Source organism: Drosophila teissieri, chromosome X (genome assembly GCF_016746235.2).
Source record: "Drosophila teissieri strain GT53w chromosome X, Prin_Dtei_1.1, whole genome shotgun sequence".
Classification (NCBI taxonomy): domain Eukaryota; kingdom Metazoa; phylum Arthropoda; class Insecta; order Diptera; family Drosophilidae; genus Drosophila; species Drosophila teissieri.
Genome location: NC_053034.1, coordinates 700,365 through 726,719, shown reverse-complemented (window position 1 = coordinate 726,719; position 26,355 = coordinate 700,365). Strand labels below are relative to the sequence as shown.

Below are 26,355 nucleotides of genomic sequence, written 5' to 3'. Positions count from 1 at the left end.
GTTGCGTGGTCCGTGCCGCAGGTCCTGCACTTCCGCTTCCGCTTTCCGGGTTCCGTCGTCCGTCGTCCGCTGTGCGTTTGGCGTTGTGCGTGGAAAAGTTGAATCGGTTGCGCTACAATTTATTTTTTTTCCATTTTTTTTCCAGTCAAAGTAGCTGGTCAGTGAAGCAGCTACCGCCTGCAAAATTGTTGCATTCTCTCCAGTTTGGCTCATGCAAATCTAAAATGCTCACGGAAACAATAACAGAATAACATCGAAATGGGCAAAGTAAACATTGTTGAAACTTGAGGAATATGAGCGTGTCTTTTGTTTCGGCCACATCCCGTGTTGTTTGCCTTGTTTGTGTTTATTTTGAGTTTTTATATATTATGTGCGGCGCCTATCTGTGCCACAACTCTTCCCCTTTCGAGTCTGTGAAACTGGAACTCAAAGCGGGTTTTGTTGCTCGGGGCCAGAGCCATTGGAATTTTTGCCGAAAATATGCTGCGATCCGCTTTCAGTGACTGCCATTTAGTGCTCTGCTCCGCTTGTGAAATCTGAGTGAAATGTTAATCCAATTGTAATTGAACCTAATCAGATTTTCCACTGCTTTCACACGCTTTATGCTAATAATTTACGCTGTGAGCGTGGCTTTCAGGCACTTGAATTTGAAATATAATTTCGTGCATTTCATTATACCAGTTGTTTAAATTGGAAAATCAGATCAGATAGCTTCTGCCTCGCCCGAAAATGAAATGAAATTCGAACTTGAACCGAAATTGAATCAAAAGGCTGGCCTGCCAGTGTCCGTTTGCCCCTTGCCCCTTTGCCCCTTGCCTTGGGCGCTTCGAGGACCTTTTCTGTTGCACAGGCTTTAAATTTCAAGCTCGTGTCATTATTATATGCCTAGGTGTTCTGGAGTTCTGGAGTTCTGGTGTCCTGGTGTTCTTGTGTGCGTGTGCGTGTGCCGGGGCAATTGCAAGCCTCCTGTCTGCCACCCACTTATACCAGCGCACGGACGAGGACCTGCCGCACACTCGCACACACTCGCACACACAGGGCATATGTATATTATCTCCAGTGAATTATGGCCTGGCCATATAGATTCCAAAACGGCTTGTCCTTACAAGAACTGCCACACATGGCTGAAAGCATGAGCCGCCCACTGGGGGACGCCTCTGGTTCCTCCGGCTCCTCCGACTCCTTCTGCTCCCTAGCATTGTACCCCCTTTTCGACCAGTGTATGTATCATCATCATCATCGTGCACTTTGTGTGTGTGTGTGTGTGTGGCACACATTGTTAAATGGACGATACAAAACTTCAGACACCAGTAGTCCGGCAACAAGAGCCCACGAACACACACACACACGCACACTTGTGCACAGAGGACATGTCCTGGCCAGGACACCCTGCTAAACCCCCCTTGAAAACCACCGCTCCCGCTCCCCCTTCACCCCAAATCGCCCTTACATGGCGACTCTTTTGCTGCTGCTGTTGCTTCTGATGCTGTTGCATCGCATTTCTCCGGCCAACTTCACTTAAAATCTGATCTCTGCTGCCAGATACACAAAGAGAAATTTCGAAACCATCAAAGTTTGAAGTTGGCATAGCACTTTTGGTGTCGTTTTCATATAGCTGGATTACAGCTTCGTGGCCAACATATTTTTCTGGCCGTTTAGTGAGCTTTAAATCATGACGAAGTCTGGCGCATAATCGAAATGGGTTTAGCCACTAATTAGCCAAGCTTCAGATGCCCCTCTCCAACTTTCCTCTTAATTCGAACTTCACAATCTGTCTCTGCTCCATCTCCATCTCCACCCCCCCTTTCCCGATGGCGGAGAGCCCCATCCATCTCCATCTCCATCTCCATGGTCCATCGCCCCCCACCTTCTCGGAAAATTTATCGATGGCCGGACAGCATTAGCCCCATCGATGGGGTTGGGGGCGGGGCGTTGGAAATTGAGTTATTTATGCTCTGGAATTGATTGCTGCTTGTTGTAAATTGCCAACGCGTCCAACGTCTGGCTCAAGTCAAGCGTGTGTGAAGTCCTTCTCCGCTTCCACTTCCGCTTCCTGGTCCAGTTGCCCTTCTTCCAGCGATTTTGTTTTGCGAAATTCTAAATGCCCCATCAGTTATTTATCAGCGCCAGCATTTTTGAGTCGTACACAAGTGCTTGTGCAGATGAGCTGGTTTTAATAACAGTTAAAGTTCTGATATTTTGCTTGTATTTCAAATGTTTTCGTTTAATTAAAGCTTGAAGGCAGGGAAGGCACTGCTCGGGTGATGGGGTGATACTTTTATGTCAGGCCCACCAGGGATCCAATTGCGAAATCGATTTAGCCGTACAAAGTAGCAACCCTTCCTCTTTTTTATGTGCGTCCTGTTGTCTGGTGGCGGGAATCAGATTTAATTTATTTATACTTTTTATGGCGACGGACGCTGTGGAATTCGATTTCCGTTCGATTCGGATTTCGATTTAGTCCCATCAAATGGCAAATGGCAAATGGCAAGTGGCAAATGACAACAATCTGTTTCTGCGGTTAACGTCCGCCCGCGCCTTAACCCTTTAACGGCCGCCACTGACCAGCTCTTAACCCCTGGGGGCCATTAATCATGTGGGGACGCCTAAGAGCAAGAGAATGGCAGCCGGCAATTAAAAAACAAACAATTGCCGATGGCAATGGCAACATAAATTTGCATGCCAGACGCGACAGGAGAGAGTGCAACTGCAGCAATTCCTTTGCCACTTGCAGCAGGTTAAAGTGCGTTAAAGATCATCGAGTGTTTAATGTGTGCCACAAACTATGCAATGGACGGCCGCCTCGTGTGACCAGCATGACCAGCATGACCCGCATGACCCGCATAAACCGCATAGCCCGCATAACCCGCCAGCGGTGAAAAGGAACTCAATACTCGCAGAACAACGAACTCTGGCTGATAACTGCGAAGCGGACCCGATGGATGCCACTGGGTCCACCAAGCTTCCACACCTGCCCAAGCAACGAGAGGCAGATCGTCCCACCTCAGGATCGGGCGTAGGAGCATCTTCACTGACTTTGTCCGGTGCCGTCACCGCCAGCATGGAGGTCTCCGTTAGCACCACTACCACCACCACCATTATCGAATCCTCCAGCTCCACGAACAGCACCCTCGTGGAGAACTCCGCCAGTCCGGCAGGCGGTTCATGTTCGTCGGGCAGCGGATCCCTGTCGCCGGCCTACTTGCAGCACCACCATCATCAGCATCACGGATCGCCGCTGCACCACCTGCAGCTGCACCACCACACCGCTCCGCCTTCGCCCTTGGCAGCGGTGCGCAGTGCCCAAATGGCATCGTCGGTGGCCAATGGAGCGGGTCCGGCAGCTGCCTGCCTGGCGGTGTGCTGTTCCCCCGGCAGCTCACACCATCATCTGGGCCACGTGGGTCACTTGGCCACCGGCCACCCGCTGCCCCACCAGTTGCCCCACCCATCGCTCTACCCGCTCATGGCCGCCGCCCAGCTGGGCTATGCCGGCTCCAGCGGACCCAGCTCGCTGGTCAACTCGCCCGCGCTGGGCAGGCGAAAGCGGTACACCAGCAACTCCTCCAACTGCTCCAGTCAGTTCAACAACAACTACGCCGGCCTGGACGTGGACTCGCTGGACGACATGTTGAGAAAGGTGAGCTGAGGAGGTTCAATCTGCACACTCCACTGAGATATTGCTATTAAGTCTGTCTATTGTGTTAAATCTGTTTATGGGTTGGTATGAGGGGATTCATTTAAAGATTTCAAGATACACCACTGCTCTGTGCCCACTTCTAGTTCTTCTCTCAATGGCTGGTGGTTGTTTTAGTTTCTTTAAGAGTTCACAGGCATAGACATTAGGTAAATAGGCTCGGACTCGGACTCGGACCATGAACTCCTTCCACAGGCGGGAAATCAGCGCTCCGCTGCTTTTGGGTGGAGAGAGTGTTTAGGCTCCGAGTTCCCCGTCGCTTAACTTTGTGGTTTTCTTGAAGTTTCATTGTTCCGGCCAGTTCTTCAAGGGTTTCCCGCCCCCTTTTCCAACTTCCTTACTCCCTTTTTTCCGGCTGTCTGTCTTCGTTTTCTTTGGCTTTCTGTTTGCCCTTGTCTGCTTCGGCTGTCCGTCCGTTCGTCTGTCCGTCCGTTAGTCTGTCCGTCCGTCCGACTGTCCATTGTCCCTCCAGTTCGTTTGCTCGTTTGTTGGCCTGTTCGTTTGTTGGTCTGTCTGTCTGCTCCGCCTGTCGCAAAGCCATAAATCTTGAGCCTAGTCCGCAAACACAGCGTGCGGTCTTCCTTTTCGGATCCTGTATCCTGCCCCGCGCCCCCCTCCTGCGCCTGCCCCGAAATGTATGCAAAGCTTTTTGCTTTATGGGGCTTCCCCCATAAATAAAATAAATAATATGCGACAAGTTTGGCCGGCCGCATGCGAACAATTTAAATTGTAATGTGCCCCCAAAACCGAGAAAGAAAATGGCAATAGAAAATGCCAATGCAAATGCTCCATATGCATACATAGTTCCACACGGTTCCAAATGCCGCGTTTGTGTGTGTGTGTTTTGTAGAGGCGATAATGAACTCGACACACGTGCCAAAGGGGAAAAGCGGAAAAATGCAGTGCTCGATGCGGTTGCGGTTACCTCTATGCGCTCCCTTTCTCTCCCTCTCCCGCTCTCTCTCTCGCACTCGCTGTCTCTGTCTCACCTGCTATTGTCGCATTGCCGTTTGAACAACTGTGGGGGAAAACTCCACTGCATCGCATTTGTGGCCGCCATAATGGTGGCGGATCGGGGAGCCAGCCCCTCGATTACTGGTTGCCCCGATTCGAGGCGAAGGCGAAGCGCGTGCATAATGGCAATTTGAGTAATGGTGCCAAATATGCGGACATTTCATTGTTTGCCTAACTAACCAGCGGCCCTTCAAATCCCTCGAAAATGTGGAACGGCAATGGACGCATAAAGAGTCCTTAAAATGGGAGCATGGCTATGGCTGCGACAATTTGAACAAGGTGTCAAGTAAAATATGACAAAATAATGCCGATTCCGAATGCAAGTAAGTAAGTCGAAGTAATCCTTCAGTAGGCAGGAGCGGAACTTTAATCGAATGCATCCCAATCAGACGGGCAAACAAAAAACTCCTCTTGTGGTCGTCCGACCGACCAAACTTCTTCGGTTCAAAACTTTCAAGTGGCACCAGGCAAAAGATTGCCAAAGGTCCTTCGAGGGTACAGTCGTGGCTGAGAAACAGGACGACGTCCTTTCGACTGAGAGCCAAACCAATTTCCAGCACTCGAGCGATCGATTTGGCTTTCAAGTGTAGTGTCGTACCAAATCTTCATAAGTTAAAGTGCCTCCCCTTAAAGTGGTTTTGAAACCCGAAAAGTGTGACCAGCTAATGCCAGTCCAGTGTGACCAATGCCGAAATTTTTCTGCCTAGCTAAATATTTGAAAATAATGAAACACACTGCGTGTCCGGAAGTTGGCTCCGTGTGGGTTTTAATATGACCTCCTCCTCTGGACGAACAGCGCCGGAATAAGAGCGTTGTATGCCCAAAGTGCTCGTTAGCCAACGTGAAATGCCTGCGTGGCAACAAATAAGCTCGGCCCGCATGGCTTTCCTTCGAGAATTTCCCCCAATTTACCCCCTTTCCTCCATTCCACCCATTCCACCCCTCCCTTGTGTGCGTGTGAAATAATGTTTTTATAAGTCACCTTTATGTAATGACAATGGGGAATCATTAAATGTCTATTTGAGCATTTTTCGCCATTCCTTGCAGGACATTTCTGCTCTGTGGCAGTGTAATTATAAGATAGGGGCCAAGGCCAGAAAGTATGCCACGGTGTTTTGATTGAAGGCACATGTAGGGCACGTGTGGAAATCGGGGAGGAGGGTTGGCTAGAATTTATCTATTCATGCTGGCCCTGGCCCCCCACACTTGCTCTCTCTCGAGAGATATGCTTAAGTCCTTAGTTCACTTTTTAGCTCCAGCAACGAAAGTGAAAGCAAAACTGCACAGAAAAGCGGCGTAAAATGGCCAAGAACAAGAACGGAGAACAAAAAAAAGGGTTGCCGCTCTCACCCCAAGGAAAGTGCGTGTCCATCAGGGGATTTCCCTTCAATTAGGATTAATACACAAGATACGAAAAGAACGGAAAATACGAGCGGGACAGGGATAGGGAAGAGCCAGTCAAAAAAAGTAACTAGGGTAATGTGTTTCATATGTGTGGGTGTGTGGCTTTTTATGGTATGCTATGGTATGGTATGCTATGCTATGTTATGGTGTGGTGTGGTATGGTATGAGAAAGAGTGGACAATCCTTTTTATGCCCGTAGCCGGAGTGTAGCACAATTGAGGCATTATTAGTGAAAAAGTTTTACATTTCGGACAGCTAGGGAAATGGGAAAACTCAGAATGGAATTCTTGGCCAGAGAAGTCAAACCCAAACCTTTTCGGCCCTTTCCCTTGATTATGACGAGGGGCTGACGCGATCCTAAATTCTCTGTCAGCTTGTGTTTTCCTCGGGCTTAAATTGCTAAAAAGTACAATTTATCACAATTGCCAATTGGATGACTTCTCTCGGTCTCGTTCTCGTTCTCGCTCTCGTTCTCGGTCTCAGGCATTTTCCGTTTTCCCGACAATAACTTGACCGACTTTTGGACCTCCTACGCCGGTTTTCGCAAATTGCCTCACCTCCGTCGGTCGCCAGGATGACTCTTTCTGTTTATTTTTAGAGATTGGGTCACTGGAAGTGCTCTTCTCGACAGTTCTGTGGTCGAGAAGAGAATTTGTCGAAAACTTCTGTGCCTGTGTATGTGTATGTGTATGTGTATGTGAGTGAGGTCTGTTTGTTTAGTGGGCGTAAGTTGGTGGTGGCTTGGTCGTCCCAGTTACCAGTTACTCTTGTAGCCTGGTTGCTACGTGCTGAGTGGCCCTGAATAATCCATCGCTGATGGACATAAACAATCGAAGGACATCTGCCAGGGCGCCTTTATGTTTCTCACTCGACTCTTCGCTTAAATTCCTCCAAAACTAAACACATCGCGGTCGCCTGGCTCCCCCTGAGATTGTGAATTTTAAATGGGTGTTTCCAAAAGCCGCGCCAGACGAAGTCTGTTATGCAACACCTGTCGCTAACCTGATAACCGATAGCAATGACTCGCACACTTTGTTCCGACACTTGCGAAACATGCAAATATGCAAATTTAATATGATTTTAATTTGGCCGAGAAGCTCAGAGCCATCCGCTCGCTTGATATCCTCTCAAGATCCTTGGAGAACCCAGGCGACATGACGTCAACATGTCGTCATCGTCATCGCCATCGTCGTCGTCTTCGTCATTGTCATCGTCAAACTATTCAAAAAGAAACTGCTATTCCATCCGCTGCGATGGCTACCATCCCCATGTGGCGTCCCACGTTCTTTCCGATGTGCGTTGCACACTTTTGTGCCAGGACTCGCAGGACTCGACTCAGGTTGTCCTTTTGTGCGACAGCATGAGCTCCCCCTCCACCGCCACGTTGTATATTCATGTTCACGTGTAGATTTTATTAAACATATGAATTCATTAAATGCTCCTGAGCAGGGCAGGCTTACAGAAAAAGCGGGGAAAAAACTCCGGGAGAATTGTATGGAAATCGTCCCCGTTCGCTTCACATGCATTTGGCTGGAGCGGCGGGTTAATGGGTTATGTGCCGTGATTTTCGAGCGACCAAAAGCAGCCAACTGTACCTCCAATTCCTCAAGCCAAACAACTCAGACTGGGGACCTTTTGTTGGGTTTTTGTGTAAAGCGCAAATTGATTTGCCTTCGGGAATGGAGCGAAGAATACGGCAGTCGATTCGGTTTGGTCTGATGGCATCCATCAATGAGTGCGAGCTGCTGAACTCTGCAAGCTTTATGAGGACTTCAATCTACTCTTTGCACAAACAATGGGTAATGTCAGGTGCCTTGAATGGCAGAATAATATTCAGATGTTTTACAAAATACTTCCAAAGGAGCTCCACCGCTCTAGTTGTCTTTGCCTTTCTTTACTCGGTTATAATTGAATTTTTCTTCTGTTCCGTTGCAGGTGAGTCTTTTAACCACAAACACACTTTGTTCAGCTGCAATTGGGCATGTTTAACGTGATCTCTTTGGCGTGATTGTAAGTATAAGTATATGTATAAGTATAATATTAGTGCGCCCGACTCAGCCCCGTGGCTTCTTGAGCAGTTCCCTGTCCAAAGTCAGTACGGCTTGGGCAATGAAGGCGCGATGGTAGTGCACATCCGTGAAGAGGGCGGGATACCGCCTGTCTCCGCACTTCCGAAAGGCGATTGCCAGGCCGCAGACCTCTCCTCCGCTGACCAGGGGATCCCCGGAGTCCCCGTAGCACAGGCCCTCCCCCTTCGGGGTCGCGACACAGGTGACGCCGCCTGGCAGCTGGGGAAACCAGTGGCCGCAGTTTTTCTGGGGCTCCACTTGGACACTGATGGCTTTGAGCGGCTGGTTGATGTGCATCAAACTCCAGCCTGCAACCTCCAGCGGCTGTGCGTTCGGTTTGTGGCTCAAGGGCTTCGAACAGAGGCCGATGTACTTGATCTTGCGGGAGTGCAAAATGGCCGCCTTGACCTTCAGCACGGCAATGTCGTTTCGCAGGGTCAGGGGCGAAAACTTTGGGTGGCGCAGCAGTCCTGCCACCGGTCTGTCCCGGTACTCCCAGGCTATCCACTCGTAGCCCGCGCGCACCGTCAGCTCCTCCGGCTTGGTGTTCTTCCTGAAACAGTGGGCCACCGTTAGCACGTACCGCGCACTGAACAGCGATCCGGCGGCCAGGAACTTCGGGCCGTAGATCTGCATCACATAGCCGTAGCTCTGCTGCTGCACCGGGGCGCCCTGGTGAAGGGCAGCACCCCATCTGACCGCGATGGCGAGGAGCACGAGCTGCAGCGACTCCACTGCGGCTGTCATCGTGCATGTACTGGCCGAGAAGCTGAGCGGATGCGATCGGATACGGCGGTGGAAGCCGTGGCGATTCCATTCGATGCGGTTACACAAACTTCACTGTGGGATAGCTAATGCTATGCTTATAATGGGGGGGAAGTTGTGACAGGGACGTGCTTTGGTGGAACTGCCAGCATAGTCTGCCACAATCCTAGTGCGGAATATTAGTACTCGGTGGCAAGGGTCCTTCAACGGTAGAACGTAATCCTGTCTTGGCTCTTGAGCCACAGATCCTGTTGGGCATGAGAAACACAAGTTAATATCGCAGGAGCAACCTTGAGCATGCCATGCTCCAATCACGACGGCCTGTCACTCCTCTCCAGCCACCAGCCTCCTCCACCAGCCTCCTCCTCCACTAAGTCTTCAATCGCAATCCCAATCCCACACCACTGCCAATGCGATGCCCATGCCCATGCCCTCTGTTATTGTTGTTCGCACACAATTAACACTCGAAATGTTTAACGGGCTTACAGTGTGGGGCTCAAGTGGCAGGCAGACGACGTCTGTTTGATTGTGGTGTGGTGGTGGTGCTGTTTCGGGTGCCTTGGGTGCTGTGGGTGCTGTGGGTGGTGGGGGTGGTGGCAAGTTGGTCATGCGTGGCCACATTCCCACATCCTCCCACGCGCGGCGAACAAGCAACAACATGCCACTTAATTTCATTTCTTTTCATTTGAGCCCCACTGAAGGCGCACAGTGGGGCAAAGCAGTCATCGATGAGTGTGTACAATCGTGCCTCCTCGGCATTCCTTTGCCATGCTGCAACCTGCATCCTGCATTTTGACACTGCTAGATGTGTGGCAGGAACTTCCGCGACCTGCAAGCGTTTTCTCAGCCAACTTATGGCATGTTTGCTTTTAGATAAGAGTGCGGCCCAAAGCAGTCCTAGAAATCACTTTAAGCACTTGCTACACTGTGCTTTCCCTACCTTCGTTGTTTTTGTTTGCCGCCATGTGTGCTCCCTTTTCCCGCCGACTCATTTTTTTCGCTTGTCATAAAGCGGCGTGAATGTAATCAAGGCGGCTATTATTCTTAGATTTAAAGCGCAAATGAAAACGCCCCAGTCGAGAGCTCGCTTGCCTTTCTCTGCTCGGCTTTTCTGGGAGGCGCCCCCTCTCTGCGCCTTTCTCCGCAGCCCTTTGCTCCTTGCGTTCAATACAAACAATGGACCACGTATGTGGCATATGCGTGTCTTCCTCTGTGGGGGCAGCAGCAGGAATAAAAAAGCAAACGCGCTGTGGCATACAAAAGCCTCATTGTTCGACTCGCCGCCGAAATGCTGCCGAAAAGCGGGCGGTGGTGGAGGTGGAGGTGGTGGAGAATGGGGCTGGAACATATAAGTGTCGTGCTTAAATATGCAAGTCTATTGTGTGAAGACACCCCCCCTTTCTCCTTCTTTGGGGGTCGCACACATTTTTAAGTAACTTTCATCCCACACGCCACACCCCGTAACCGTCACCGTTCATATGCGCACTCACAATTCGTTATTCATTCGAGTGAGTGCCCTGATTTGTCATGCAAATTCAATTAGCAGGCCGGCGCTCACAAAGGGAAACCGCAGGCCCGAAAATTATGCAACAGTTAATCAGAAAAAGTGCAGTGCAGGGCCAGGGCTGCACCATCGCTGCTTCCTTCAACGCCTCGCTCCCTGCTACACCGAACGAAACCAGTGCTCGATTGTGCGCCACACAGTCACTGTGCTGAATTTGAGCACAAGACGGAGTTCTCTTTCTGAGCTTTCATTGATTTCTGAGAAACGGAAACTGAAACACATATTTCCACAGCAATTCGACTACGTTTTTCCCTCTGTGTACGCGTACAGTTCACCTGACCTCCTGTCGTACGCCGCGCTACCGAACTTTTTTAATCGATAATGGTCGCGCCACTTGAAAATGACGACGACGACGACGACGCCAGGCAGTCTGCGAGTGCTGTGCGGTCCTTCGTGCAGTCCTCTCTCCTCTTCTTGCCACTTCCGGCCGGCGTTCCATTCCACTCCAGTCCATTCCATTTCGGTTCGCTTCCTTGCCACATTTGCTTGGCTTCGGTTTGGCTTTTGGCCTGCGTGGGTGGATGGGTGTGTGGGCGGTGGTCGGTGGTCAGTTGGTGGCAAGTGAAACGGAATGGGGCTGCCAAAGGCAAACAATTGCATGGTAATTCGCATGGGCCGTGAATGGACGGTTGCTTCTCGTGCCGTAGTCACTGCGAGAAGCAGGAGCACGGTTCTTTAAATTGGGGTAATTCCGCTTCCTGGCCGTCGAGGCCAATTTTTGAAATCTCAGCTTTCAAGCTCGAGTACGGACAACAGGAGTCGCAGTTTGGGGTCTCTAAATATATTTAGCATAACTATCTGCCGATGACAATGCTGCACGGCAACTTCATAGGTTTGCAGCAGTGCCTTCGCCTCCACTCGAAACATGTTGCATCGCCCGCACTCCGTGTGCGGTTCCGCGTCTCCCTCTCCCCGTCCCCCTCCCCACTGCTCCAGCCAGCTCTTTTTCCGACCACGCACTCTTCCCCCCCTGCGCTCCCTGTTGCTATGTGGGCAAACAGAATTATTGAGGCGCGTCGTCCAAAATGTGGCGCCAATGCCGAACTGCACTGGGGTTCTGAGTGTGGCATTTCCGGCTTTTGCTCAATACAGTCCATACTACATCTTTCCATTTTGCATTTAAAAGGGTATACTATATTCGCTAAAAAGGAATGCAACAGAGGGAAGGAGTTGCTTCAGAATCGCTTGGCAACTTGATCTGGCCAACGGATTGTAAGAAACCTAGTGCAGCTCGTTGGCAACATCGCTCTGCAGCATCGCATCCTTTAGCTGAGTAGCGGGTATCTAGTAGTCGAGACACTCGACTATTAGGAGCATGCTCCTGTTTTCAGCTCTGTTTGCTCACTGCTGCACTGCTGTGAAGAAAAACATGTAGTCACCGAGACTATAATTTTGGAAGGAGTCAGCCCCCTGTCCAAAATAATCGATAGTTTTCGAATGAATTCACTTATTTTCATTTTCATTGCAAGTGAGCGGAAATATGCTTCACATCCGTCCATATACACCAGCTTTCTAGACTTGTTTAAATCTGGATTTTGGCACTCCTTTGATGGCCATTCGATCTCTATGCGTTGCCTCGGGCGATTTTAGCAGAATGAGCAACTACCAATTTGCCATCCTGCCGCTGTAGACCGAATTTTGCTCTTGCCTTTTGCCTTTCGCCGCTTTTTCATCGCTTTCATCGCTGTGAGCCAACTTTTGACTGCTCAAGCAGCAAATCATATTGCTCAACAGCCTCAACAGCCGTCCCTCACACGCAGGCAGGGGAAACTTTGTCAACAATGTTGAATAATTAAAATGCTCCCTCGGCATCAAGTCTGTGCAAAGAACCCGAACCAGAACCAGGAGCCTCAGCTCCTGTTTATGCACACGAAGAAAAACCCACCTAAACTGCTGTGGCTGTCAAATTTGTATTGCTTTTGATCGGTTTAATGCATTCTGTAGTACTAGTACTGTTTGCTACTAAGCCACTAAGCATGTTAAACGTGGTTTAATTTTATAACTTTCCCCAAGCCCCAAACTCTATGTCTAGTCCCTCTGAACTTTCGGGTTTCCTAGTTTCACCCAGTGCACATCCTTGTGAGCTGACAGTTCGCCGAAAAGCCAGAGCGAGCCCCAGACTCGAGTCCTCAGCCTGCTGGCTGGTGACTGGTGGCTGGTGGCAGGGCTCATCAGCAATTCTCAATTGCTATTATAATATTTTTTGCTTTGTTCCCGGCCCGCCGTCTTGCGAGCCTGGCAAACACCTGATACAATGATAAAAGGGCCAAGAGTCATTGGCCACCCTCCACACTCTTATCCTGGCCGAGACTCGGGACTCGAAACTCGGAACTCGGGACTCGCTTAATGCGCAGTCCCCTTGCACCGCCGAAGTTTGTCGGGCTCGAAATTCATCAACTTTGTTGCATAATATTTCAATAAAGAGCATTGGGGATGGAGCAGGCTGTACTGTGTACTGTGTGCTGTGTTGGTGTCATAAAATTAAAGCATACTTTGCAGCGCTGGCAGGCTGCAAGCTCTTCGAAATCCGAATAGTGCACTGGGGAGTGTTTTGGGCGGTGGCAGGCCAAGCCATGCCAGGCCAGGCCAAAAAGTGCTCCATAGAAAACATATTGTGGAATTTGTCAACATTCCTGGGGCAAAGCACCTCGCCCCTCTGCTCCCCCGGCGGCAAATTGGCTCGTAAATTAAATGAAGCGTTCCTTCGTCCTAATAGAATTTTCCATTTGCATTATAAAGCAGTGCAGCTGGGAGAGGTGATGGGTGAGGAGTGAGAGGGGAGAGGTGGGCCCGTCACGACTGTTGATTAGGAAACTTTTTTGGTGCCTCGCCTGAGCTGAGCGATGGAACGTCAGCTTTTGCGTCCCCGAGGCAACTGTACAACGTGGGAATCGTGATTTCCTGAGGTCAACTTGTTTACGCAGAGTTTTTGGCAGCCTGTCTGGCTCGTTTAGTTGAAATGGAAAAACATAAACTAAATGCATAATGTAGAATGCATAAATAATGGGTATTCACTTTTTACTAGTTGTTTGATGCAACTTTAATTTCATAAACAACCTTGCCTCATGTGCTTTCAATGCCCCGCCATTGCCATCCTGCGGTGGTCCTGCAGCCTGTGCTTTATGGAGATTTCGCGGGCCATGTCCAGCCAGAGAGAGCTTCCGTATAATTTTGTATAATTTTAATCCAATTAAACTTAATTAACTCGTGTGCAGCTGAACGTAACTGTAAACCAGCCGGCCATTTTCGTGGCGCCCACTGTTACTCCGGGCCGTAGTCCGTACTCCGTTGTCCGTACTCCGTAGTCCGTGGGCCTCGTATCCGGAGTCGTAATTATTACCACTTACGGCTAAATACTCAAGTTTCCTTCTTTTTGCCGCTGCTCATGGGCGGGAAAGTTCAAGAAGTGTGTGTGTGTATGTTTGGCGGTGTGTGGCAGCCGCACAAATTTCCGTATCATGCAACCGCAGCAACAACGAGAACAACACGAGTGAAAAGTTTTAGCCAAATTCCGAGGGGCGGATAAACTTTTCGCCTCAATATCACCACCCACCTTGCCACCTTGCCACCTTGCCACTCTGCCCAGCGTTGTTGTTATTGTTTGGCTTTCGCCGCTTCTGCTTCTCGCCGCGCTGGCTACTTATAGACGCATCAAATTTATGTTTTACCTTCGGCCGGGCATAAATCTTTGTTATGCGCCAAAAAATCGCGCACAGGAGTCCACAGGAGCTGCAAAATCTCATTCGCTTCTGCCGCGGCCGCGTAATTATTTCCGACCTTTTTCCGCAACTCGCTCCCAGCTTCCGCTTTTCTTTTACACTTATTAAAATTTTTATTTTTTTTTGGGTTTTCGGAAAGTTGGCCAGGCCTGTGATGTGCGTTTCATTTGCTGCTTTTAATTAAGGCGCTTTCCGGACGGACAGGCTGCCCGTATGTACACTGAAAGGAATCGCGGGCTTGAGTTTGTTTAAACCCAATGAGTTTGCTATTCAAGACCCACGTATGAGCTGTGATTAACCGGGCACTGAGAAGAGGAGCCGTGTTGGCTGGGCACCAGTTGTATTCCAAGTAAACCAGTGATTCCTCCATCATTGCCCACTTTCGCATCAATCAAACGGCGGCAATTGCCTTGACATTAGCCATAAATTACGTGAATAAAGCGTTCCGGGAATACGAAATCAGAACCTCGGTCTGCAGCCAATGAACCGCATAACAAACTGTAAACGGTTTCCGGTCTTCGCTCTCCGGTCTCCGGCCTGCCCTGCAAATTAAATAATACCGTATCCCCCAGATCGCAAAAAGGAGTAAGGAGGGCGGCATGGTAAGGAAATCTAAACCCAATGCGCTAGTTTTGCCTTTGGCGGCGTCAGACAGTGAAATATTTGTCGATAACTATTAGCAAGTGGTGCATGAAATGCGATAACATTAATTAGCCGGGCCAACGAACCACAAGTGGTGACCCCGGTGCCCCAGTTTCCCCACTCTCCCCCAGTTCCCCCCCCAGTTCCAGTTCCGCCCATTCAACGTGGCTGAATACATGGCACATGCATAGCAATACAGTCTCGCTTCGGGCATTTAATTGCCAGCCATGGCTTTGGTAATAATAATAACAGCGATAGATTCCCGGTCTCCTAATTAATGGTGCGAGTATGAGCTCCGTAATGACCCATCCCGATAGATAGTGGATGGATGGTGCACATTTCAGGGGAATCTCATGAAATCTCATGAAATCTCGTCTCGTGATTATTGATGCAGTGCGTAAATGCAGGAACAAGCTGAAAACAGCTTGGTGTAGTCAAAAATCCTCCTCTTTCTCGGGCTTAATATAAAAGCAGCCGAAACTTAGGAAAGTGCGACTTACGCAGAGACACACGCGAGTGTGAGTGTTAGTGAGTGACACAAATACGAGACGACAGATGCCACTTAGAGAGGCAGAAGCGAGGAAAGGAAAGGAGAGGAAGGGGAGGGGGGGAAGTACAGTGAGGAGGCGAATAAGAGGACGGCCATGTTGGCAACCATGTCAACACTTATCTTTATGAGTTTCCGCTTTCTGTAAAGTCATTGACATGTATTTTTCCTTTCTTCTCCCGCCTTTTGATACTCCGCAGCCGTTTGGCACTCTGGGCGTACCGCCTACTTTAATCTGCAGATACAGATACATTTGCAGATACAGATGCTGACTTGATGCCACTTATTGAGCTGCCCAAAAGTACATTTGATATCCTTGCCTATCCTTTGCTGCATAATCTTAGGCATTCGAGGCGCCACAGAACGTTGACATTCTGTAGTGAGCATTTCGTAGTCGGTTTAGTCGGCCAAACCTTATTTTGGATATTTTTTGCTGCGCCTACTTCAGCATAAGTAAACTCAAAACTCGAGTACAGCGGGCACGAGGATGAAAGTCATGCCTGCGTGTTTATGTGCTTGCCGTGCTCCTGCGACTCGTGCGCAGTTGTCTATCTGGGTCCTCGAAATCATTGGCATCTCCCAGGACTCTGACTCGCCCCCGTCCTCGTCCTCCTCCTCGTCCTCGCGACCAAACAAATTGCTGAAATCGCAAGTGTGCTTTTAGGCGTTAAATGCTATAAATTACTTTTCGAACGGCATAAATAAGAGTAAAGTCATTGAAATTGGCTCACTCCCACACACACTCCCACACACCCACGCCAGATGGCGTCTTCGTCGTCTCGTAATCAGCATATTTCGCTGCATGTGTGTGTGTCTGCGCCCGACTGTGTGTGTGTGTGTGTCTCCATGGCCATGTGTGCGTTTGATCCTGCCCTGGGGAGCCACTAAGTGATGATTTGCTTTGGGGCGTAACCTGAACACGGCACCTACATACATAGGGGCGGATGCGTGGCGGATAAACTTTAATTTTATAGATTTACAGATGGACAACCATGGGAAGTTTGCAGTTTTTCGCTCAGTGTGAACCCTAAAGTTTCGTCTAGTCGTTGGTCACCTTCTTAATGCCCCAATCGTCGATTGTAATTGGTAGTTTGATTGGGCACACAGAGCACACCTTCCTTCTGCCTTCCAATATGCCACAAACAGCTCGTAATAAGTATATGCCCTCTGCACAGGACGAAATCAACACGATGCAGAGGGGCAATAGTTTCTTTGGAACCTTTGGGGCGACCAACTTGGGGCTTTTTATTCGTTCGAAAACTGTGAGCGCAACAAAAGCGGAAACCTGCAGCTGATGCCCCTGCTTTCGCCTGCCGTTTTTATGGGGTCTGACAGCCTCTCACGCTTTTCACTTTTATTATCCTTCATGTGCGATTTCACACCTTCAATTGCAGAGGGGGCGAGTGCGGGTGCGAGTGCGAAGGACGAAGGAAGAAGGAGGACGAACAGCTTGCCACACGTAGCAGCAAATCAAAATCTTGAATTTATTCCACATACGAAGCGCATGAATTTCAAATTACTGTGGGAACACCCACCCACCTAGGTACACACATCCTCCACAGGAACACTGACCCAGCTAACGCATACCTCCGAGTTTAACCTCCTGCCTCTTTCGTGGACGTGTGCAACACGTTGTGTGGCAGCCACATCGCACGAGGTGCTGCTGCCACTCGCTCTCCCATCTTGTCCAGGATAATGACTGCACTGCGGTCGTGCCTCAAAATGTTTAAAGCCCTCCACCGTTTGGTGTTATTTTTCACGGCATTCTTAGGTCTGAGTCCTAAGTCTGAGTCTCTTGGTATAAGTAACAAGCAGCAGCAGTTGTGGAATTCCTTCAGAGACAAGAAGTCCAGAACCAGAACCAGAACCAGGACTAAAGTGTGGTATCGAACATGAGAAAACAGGAGAAAAAACAAAGATAGCGACAGAACGGGGCAATGAACGACTCATTTGAAATTCATGCGGCTACTCACTGGGTGCATAAAGCAATCAAATCAACCACATAACACCAGCACCACAAACTCACTCGCACATACTCGTATACTTGGGGATTTGCTTGCTCTCCTCGGAGGATTTCCCCCTGGCCCGTTTCGACTTTTCCTGCTTTTTTCCCTCGCTTTGTAGCATTTCTGTCGGTTTCATACACGTTTCATTCGTGTAAATAATAAATAAGCTAAGCTGACTTTTGTGGCGTGCAAAACGTTTTGCTCGTCCTTCGTCCTTCGCGCACCTCTAGCAGCAGCCGAAGGATGTGCTGCTGGCCAAAGGATGCGAGGCTGAGACTGGGGCTGAGGCTATCGATTCCAAATCTCAACCGAAGTCAAATAGGACGGGCCTAAGCAAAAGCGAAAGTTTGCCACTTGCTCAACCCTTTGCCACTGGCTCATTGGCAACCCTCCACCCATGATTTATGCAAGACCCCGAGGCGCCCGCAGGGGGGATGGAATGGCCAAGGGTGAGGGGTGTTGAGCTGATTCCGAGCTGATTCAAGTTTGCATGCGAATTGTCCATGCTGGATTCAGGCCTTTAATGTCGTGTAGTTGCCAGCATTGCTTTGCAGGGATTTGCTGCTTTGTATCTGCAGTTGATGGGATGCCAATTAGCGAACTTGCCACTTTTTACGCAGACCGTGGCGAGCATAATCAGTTGCATGTCCGAATTGCCACGAATCCTTTGTCCGCGTCAAACCAATTAGTAAGTGCAACTAATGGAATAAGAACTAAAAGAGCTGAGTTCTGCTTTGGTCAGCTGGGCGGCGAATTGGGAAAAGGTGGGAAAATCGGGGAATTGCACACAGCAATTTGACTTTTCCATCAATTATTTAGACGCAGCAGCGAAAATAATGATGATGATGGGGGAGATGACGGGGGAGTGCAGATGCACGTTGGGGGAGCCACTTTTGAAGGGGGGTGAAACAAGCGCTTCAACTATTGGCAGCTAATTAATTGAATTCTGTTCAATAACGAATAACGTGTTGCAACCGTCTGCAGTTGCAGCAAAGTGCAAACTTTTGGCCGCCGAAAAGAAGGGCGGAATTGTGGGGTCAAGTTGCGTAACAAGTTTGCCGCATAAAGTCATTAAAGTTTTCTGATTCGATTTGGCGTCTTATCCCTCTGTTTCCTCTTATCCCTGCCATCCGTTGCCCATTTTTTAATTCCTGCGCGGAAAAGTTTCTAAGCTCCCGAATTAATGACGCCCCAAATGATGCTATCGAAAAGGGGCTGCAAAACTTTGGCCATAATAATATTAATAACCTCGTTATATCTGGAATAGCACGAGCCGAGCTCCGTGGGGTTTCACATTTTGATTCGATTGCTCCGATTGGTCGCAGAAACACCCCGAATATCGAATACTCAGCGGAAAATTACGTTTAAAACACTGTCTCCTGTTTGCGAGCTGCGCTTCCTGCTTTTCCGAATTTCCCGATTTCCCCGAAATCTATGCTAAGCCAGCGAAAATTCCGCGCACAAAGGGTTTGCTTAACGCATGTGGGTTTCTGCCACTCTTATCAGTCGAAAAACACGCACAGTTACACCAATAAATCCCGGGCTTGAGCTTTAAAAACGCACTTATAAAAACAGGAAATGTTCAACTGAGAGAAAATGCCATACGCGTATGGGAAATGCATTCTTTATCTCTGCTAATTGCGTTACTTGCAAACGAACAATATAGCTACGTAAACAATCTCTGCACTTACGTGCTGGTTACGTTTCTCAAATTGTTCATTTCACTGACGTGGACCAAGTAAATTGGGTTTGAGTTATTTTTGATTGCATTAAAGGGGCAGGATGAAGATACGTGGCGCTGTCACTACAGCTTAAGTTCGCCCCTGTTTCTCTGTGCTCCATTAATTTAGCAACAGAAAACCGACGCACACAATTCTGCCACCCCCCTCGCAACGCCTCATCATCCCCTTTCGATCCCCTTTTCAGTCAGTCTCTGCCACGCCCACTTGATTGGTCACGTGCCTTGCACGCCCACGCCCCTCTCCACCCGGCTTTGGGCTTCAATTCGTTGTGATTGCTTTGTATCGATTACAAAATGCATTACAACATTTGCCACATGATAAATAACACTCTGCAAGCGGGTGCGGGTAGTTCTGTTTCGCCGGGCGGTGGGGCGTGGGGTGGGCGTGGTCGCACCTGAAATTAATGCGCTCGGAGCAGCAGCAGCGTTGACGAAGGAGCGGTTCATCCTGGGCGGCGAGCTACACTTCAAACAATTAGCAGCGGGTTAAGCTTTATTATAGTAGGATGTACGCAATACTCTAGACTACACTACGTTTTCTAGGTGCTGCCCACTTTTCAGTTGGCCATTTCCGAGTATCGCATGATTCACAGATCTCAGATGGGTGTCCTTTCCAGCCCATTTCGCAATTCTCCCCTCTGACTTATGCATTGCAGGTCCAATTACTTTTAATGGCTCTTCCTAGCCTCGATATGCGCAGATCTGGCTCAGAGCGATGCGCCCGTGCGACATTTATAAAATGTAAAACGCAAAAGCGCAGAAACGCAGGAACGCAAGAACGCAACCCACCGAGGACCTCGCTTAACCCCAAGGGGCGTTGCAAGGACATTCCCCCACATTTGCACACACGCTCGCCCCCTCCATCGCCATTCCTCGAAGGAAATAAAATGCAATTGCGTGATTATTGAACGATTTGTATCAATTCACAGAGCGAACGGCCCCCCTCGAATGTTTATTTATGCATTTCACTTGCTTATGTCATTACAAGTCTGCCAAGCCGGCGTTTTGCGGACTAGGGGAATGATTGTTGATATCAGTATCCATCCATATACCCTGATACTTATGTACATGTTCATCCCCGTCAACCTCCTTCCCCTCCCCCTACCCCGCCCCGAATTCGAACTTGCGGCAAGTACAAACCCCGTGGGACGATTGCAGCTCAAGACATTTGTCGCAACGTGCGAAAACTTTTGCCGTACAAGTGCGTCGCTTCCCCTTTCATAAGCTTGTTAGCTTCTCAAGTTTATTAAAGTGACATAAAAGTGTCATTGGCGTCTAATGGCCAACGATTAGCTGGAAAGGAACCCAATCCCAATCCCCATCCCAAATCCCCCGGAATTACTCCAAAACTGAGCTCAGTCGCACGAATATGTCTTAATTGAATGAAGGCGAACTTAAAGAGTCGGGTGCCAATTCATGAGCATTTAAGCAGTTCCTGCTGCTCCAATTTCAGAAAACCGTAATGGAGTTCTTGCCATGGAGTTACTGCCAATGGAACAGAAGTATATATGCATTTGCAGAACTGTAGTACCGCGTTGGGGCTGGAATATCTTATTATGGAAATTGTTTTGCATTAACTTGAACTCCTACAAGCCCTGGCACATGCTCCACACTGCTCCGCACTGCAACTTATCGATACTAAACATGCCTTCTTTAATGGCTCGAGAAGAAAAGTTTTCCCTCTCGTCGCGTCGCGTCTCTTCTGGGGAGAAAACTTATTGAAAAGTCATAAAAAGCATAAAATACAAAAATGGCTTGTGGAAGGGAACGAGCAGCCACAGCCAAGAGTCTAAACCAAACCACCGACTTGAACTGGAAGAGCCACGAAATTGTTTTTCCCCACTCGCCCCACCGCCGCATTTTGTAAATCATTTAACACGCTCTCGATTTTTATTTTAATGACATCTTGGCAAAGTTACCCCTAATGGCTTAGGTTGAAGCACTTTGCCAAGGACATAATGGAGCCTGCAGCCATATTCGGGTCCTTAAACTCCGCCCGAATCCCTTGAAGGCTGTGCAAATTTGTTCGCAGGCGTCGCCGGCTGCTCCTGGACTGCATATCCCGAAAGCTCAGCTCTTCTGCTGTGTGTCCTGTGTGTCCTGTGAGTCCTGTGTGTTAATGATCATCATGAATATTCCGGCATTTGTTTGTTTGTTTGCTACCGCCAGTTTGCTTAGCCAAAATGTTAATATACGCCCAGGCCAAACTGAATTTAACCCTGCGGCACGGCTCTCCACTCGCACGGGAAAACGGCAAAGAGGTCCTGCTAAATATTTGATTAACTTTCCTATGTTCAGTGCTCAGTGTTCAGTGTTCAGTGTGTGTGCGGAATCAACTTAATTAAAGTTAAACAAGCAGCTAATCAAATTTTTATTACACAGTCTTAACCGCAAGAATCCTTTACCTCTGGCGCCCGCAAAACGTGGAGTAATTTCATTTTAAAAATGCATACTCCAAAAGGGGCCACGTGCAACTCGCAGAGGCGAAAAAGGATTGTCTTCTTCTGCTTTTCTTCTGTTTGAGGGGCCAACGAAGAGAAAAATAGTTTTACTTTTCGTGAGAACCAAAAACACAGTATGTACTTTTATTACATAAAAGAGATTTCTTTGTGTATTCTTTGTGTGGTAGTTTAGTTGTACGTTTATGTCATGGATCGATGCAGCCCATGTATTACTCAAACTCGTTCTGCTGAGACACGATGGATAAGTGATCCTCGTTGGAGGCCCTTTTGAGCCACCAGGCGGTCCACCGAGAAGGCGTGCGATCCACGTAGTCCTCCATGTCGCACAGCTCCTCCTCGCCGGCCCAGGAGCTCAAGGTGCTCGACGTGACTATCCGGTGGGGCAGGGCCACCAGGCTGGGACTCATGCTGGGTAGCGATGTCTGGCTGGTGGCCACCTCGTGGGAGGCGCCTAGCTGCGGGGATAGCACGCTCATCTGAATGTCCGGCTGGTTACTCTTCGGCTGGTGCTGTGAGTGCTGCTCCAGCTGCTTCTGCTGCTGGTCCCTTTGCTTCTGGCAAGCCTTCGTGGCGGAGCAGCCCCAGCAGCCAAGTGGGAGGATGGGGCACATACTCGTAGTTCTGTGGCCAGAAACAATCAGCTGAAGTCCCAAATTGGGCAACAACCAATGCAAGAACTTTGAGTCCAAAGTCAACCAGCGAAGTCAACCATCAAAGCTCTGCTCACTGCCTACTGCCCACCTGGTGGTTTAGTTCCCACCTGTTAGTGACCTTCTATTTATATTCTGCTGTCCGCGGCTTTTCGCTGGAAGAGGCGCCTCCAACTGAGGCAGTGCAACCCAGAGCCGTCTGCTTTTATAGCCGGCGGGATTGTGGGTACAGTTGTGTTCCCCGGAATCGGGCTAGACTCTGGCGCCCAACAACTGTTTTCGGAAACCCCCATTATGCAAAATGGTGTCACTTATGTTAATTTCACAAACGCCCTGCACTCCGTCCCATATATAGTGCACGCTATCAGAGCTATCGAGATTCGGCGGAGGGTTGGAGGGGGCAAAACGGCAGCCTATTGTATTACCAATTTGCGAATGCAAATCAGACGCAGAGCGCGAATTTCACACCAGTTTCGTATTGAATTCAGACTGCGAGCCATGCGACACTCACATCACAGCCGATGATGGTGGAACAGGAGTTGGATGTGTGGCAATGCCAGAGCTTCTCTTATGCTAAACTTCTTAAAAGGGCGATGGGACACTCCTCGCGATGGCTGTGGATCCACTCGATCGGAGGCTCTTACAAATATTGGCTTGAAAAGCATTCTTTGCGGTCTCCAAAACTCCAGAGAACCTTTTATAAGGCCAACTTCACAGGGTCCAGGAATGGGTGAGTTTTCGAGGGTTCGAGGTCCTGCTGGCGGCTGTTTGCTTATCCGACTTTACGACTTTGCAAGAATGCTGCCTGCGCCTCGAACAACTTGAATTTCAATTAGCATTGCATACTTGCCAAGGGTCGACGACCAAAAAGTTTCTGCACTAATGAGTTTTGTAATTATACGAAAGTTGAAACTGAATACAAAAGCCGAAAAGAAAATCCCCATCCCTCCTCGCTTTACATTCATACTTTTATGAATGATTTACGCGGGCAAACAACCAGCGGGATGCGGGGTGAAATTGGGGAAAGTGCCGAAAGTGAAAGCAGTTGGCTTTGATGTCACAAACTCATTGCAGATTTCATTCTAAATTCACACTTTTCTAAGTTTAGCAATACGCAAGTTATGAGACTTCAGCCACATGAATTTAGCTTATAAGAAATCGCGTGAAATCCAATCGAAATGTTACTCTGCTGACTTTTCGGCATTTTCCCGCATTGGCGCATACGGCAAAGTGGAAAAATATCAATGTCATTTGCAGGCCCATAACCAAAAAAAGAGGGCGGATGCGGGAAAAAGGGGAAAATCAGCCAGGAAAACGGGAAATCGGGAAACTGGCATTGTTGCTCGTGTAATGTTAAAAGTGATGTGTCTGTTTTGGGGGGAGTTCGGTTTCCGTGGCCCTGCGTTTCTAGCAAAGTCCTTTTCGCATGGTCAGCCCCATCATTGCGGTTTCAGAACTGCATATTTCGCAATTCCCATTTGGAGTGTTTGTTTAGCTGTGCGTGTGTATGTGCGTGTGTTTTGGGGGTGGCTCCACTTGAGATGAGCAAAAAGAATTGATCTCTTCCCGAAACCCTTAATAGAGTGTGCCCAGTTGAAAGCTCCCCATAGATGCAGGCAGCAAGTAGTAGCGAGTACAGCATGAGCCTGCTAAATCTTAGCTGCACAAGCAATGGGCTTATAAACAGGGTATCTACTAGTCCCATCGTCGTCTTCAGCCAGCCATTTTTTGGTTTGGCCAACTTTTTTGCATGTTTCGTGTGTAGTTGGCTCTGGTTTCAGGGCTCGTGACAAGCCGAGCGCATAACCACAAAATAGACGCGTGCAATAGTGGGTAGATGGGTGGTGGGTGGTGGTTGGTGGATGGTGTGTTTTGGGGGGCTGGACGGTCAGATAGACACTCCCCCCGCTTCCGCCCACTCGCACAGTTCCATTTTCATTTTCAATTTGCAGAGCATACTTTCCGGGGCTTTTCGGTTTCTATGCCAATCTGCGATTCCCACTCGCCGCTTCAATCTCCTGTTTTTTTGTGTGCGCCCTGCCACCCACTTACCAAGCACCACCCACCGCCCACCACCCAGCAGCCCCCTTTTTTTCTGGTGAGCACCCTGACAACAAGAATCCACCCCCTTTTCGGCCGCTGCCCCTGTATTTTGCTTTGTGGTCATGCCCACTTGATGCGTATTTAATTAACGTTAATTGAAATTGATTTATGTATGCAGCATGCGCACAGCCCCACCGCCCCCTTGCCCCCCTTCCCCCCTCCACGTTCACGGGCTCCCTTAAAAATATGCTGCTTGAAATTTAGATGGAATTGGGGCGAGGAATGGGGAGATTCGAGGGTGGGGCTCAATTGACAAATTTTCGGCATATTGAAGCGTGAAAAATGCTGTGTTTTGGGTTCATTAAATTGATTTAGCGAAATGCAAACAGACATTTTTCGCTTTTCGGACTGTTTTGGAAGGTGGCCGAAAAGTGAAATAATGATTTGGGCAAATTGAAATGGGGCATTGGTGTTTTCATTCAATTACTTTAAATTGTATTGAATTACAGGGTCTGTGTGAAGTTACACCAGTCGAAAATTCAAACCGTTTCCGTTGGCATCGAAACATCTGCACAGACATCAAAAGCTTTCCAATTAAACCTAGAAAAAGGAATTAAGTATCCTGTGAATACACGCAACAAACAATGAGTGTGTGGGAACACACAGACATTCGATGCGTGTTTGCCCAATTTCCACGTCATTAATTTTCTTCCTGCTTTCCGAACAGCGAATCTACATCTGCTGCTTTTATGTTCATCTAATTAGAGGGGAAATCTTGCGTGGCTTTCTTTTCCCTGGCTTTTCCGGCTCTTTCGGCTCTTTGGGCTTCTTCGACTTGGCTTTTATTGCATAATTTTTGGTGTGCAGTGGAAATCGAAAGTGGAGTGGAGTGGAGTGAAGTTAGGTGGAGTGAGGTGCGGGTTGCAATCAGCAAAGCAGCAAACAGCAAACAAAGAACCATAACAATAAAGCAAAAGAAAATAACGAAAATTCATCATAAACAGCCCGGGAAAGTCCCTTCCCCCTCCACGTCCCCTCCCGTCGAAGATCGTAAATTAGAAATGGCATTTTATGCGTGCGCAAATAAAAATGCTGTGTGTGCGGCGCACATTCGGCATTTGGAGGATATCTTTGGGCTCGTCGGCATAAAAAGTTTCGGTTCGGCCCTCGTAAAATTACTCATACGACTTGTTAACCGTTTCAGCAGCCCACAAAGATACACATTGATTTTCCCGCCTCCTCGCTCGTCTGCCACCCACCCGTTCCCTCGCATTTCTTTCTGTTTCAGGTGGCTCTTTGGGTTATTTTTTTCATTCTTTCTTCTTTTTTTGGTATGTAAGTCCTCGGAAATGCGAGACGAATGGTATTGGTTTCTGGTGCTGGTTCTGTTTCTGTTTCTGCTGATTGGAAACAAGGCTTGAGCCGGCATTAAATGTTCGCTTTGATTCAATGGGAGTGTAAACAAAAGGGGTTTTTCGCTGCTAGACCTAGACTCGCGCAACGCAAACTTGTTTGCCCATGCACTGCGAAAAAAGAAGAAACAAACATTTGGGCTAGGGTATGCCAATGCGATTTGTAGTGCACATACTGCGATTTATCTCCACTCCAGTGAGCGTGTAGCAGCCTCGCTTTCCCCCTCCGAACAACAAAGGAATTTTCCTAATTATGCGTTCACCTGCACGTACGCAAAAAACAGGTGGGGCGGCAGACCGATGACGAGGGGCAAGGAGGGGGGTGGGCGGTGTGGCAAAAGCAGTGCAAGTTATTTGCTACCCAACCCATCGCCGTGAGAAGCCGAAACCAAATCGACCATGAAAGCAAAAATCGCACAGCGCCATTTGGAGCACCGCGGGTGCAAAAACAAAACAGGAGCGGGTGCGGTGCGGTGAGGTAAGGGGAGGTGAGGTGGGGGATGTTAAACTTTCTGTGATTAACAATTACAAAAGCCAGCTAAAAATCCAATATCCCCATGAAAGACGCAGCCTCAACCGAAGCAGAAGCTGAAATGGAGTTCCCCCCCAACCCTCCACAT

At 48.8% G+C, this 26,355-nt stretch overlaps 3 protein-coding genes across 7 annotated transcripts in view; 1 reads left to right on the top strand and 2 right to left on the bottom strand.

Annotated features, from left to right (window-relative positions):
• LOC122625246 (uncharacterized protein CG43867) overlaps positions 1–26,355 on the top strand; it is an 88,143-nt gene that overhangs the window by 22,570 nt on the left and 39,218 nt on the right. The window lies entirely within an intron of this gene.
• LOC122625252 (trypsin alpha-3) lies at positions 7,507–8,931 on the bottom strand. The gene has a single exon (XM_043805272.1). It carries the CDS (start codon positions 8,929–8,931, stop codon positions 8,170–8,172), a length of 762 nt encoding a protein of 253 aa, XP_043661207.1. The 3' UTR covers positions 7,507–8,169.
• Positions 21,715–22,443, bottom strand: LOC122625256. The gene has a single exon (XM_043805275.1). The coding sequence runs from the start codon at positions 22,239–22,241 to the stop codon at positions 21,840–21,842; it is 402 nt and encodes a 133-aa protein (XP_043661210.1). The 5' UTR covers positions 22,242–22,443; the 3' UTR covers positions 21,715–21,839.

Bases quoted from the DNA above. Each gene is read 5' to 3' on its own strand.
- LOC122625252 (XM_043805272.1), bottom strand. From the start codon at position 8,931: ATGACAGCCGCAGTGGAGTCGCTGCAGCTCGTGCTCCTCGCCATCGCG.
- LOC122625256 (XM_043805275.1), bottom strand. From the start codon at position 22,241: ATGTGCCCCATCCTCCCACTTGGCTGCTGGGGCTGCTCCGCCACGAAG.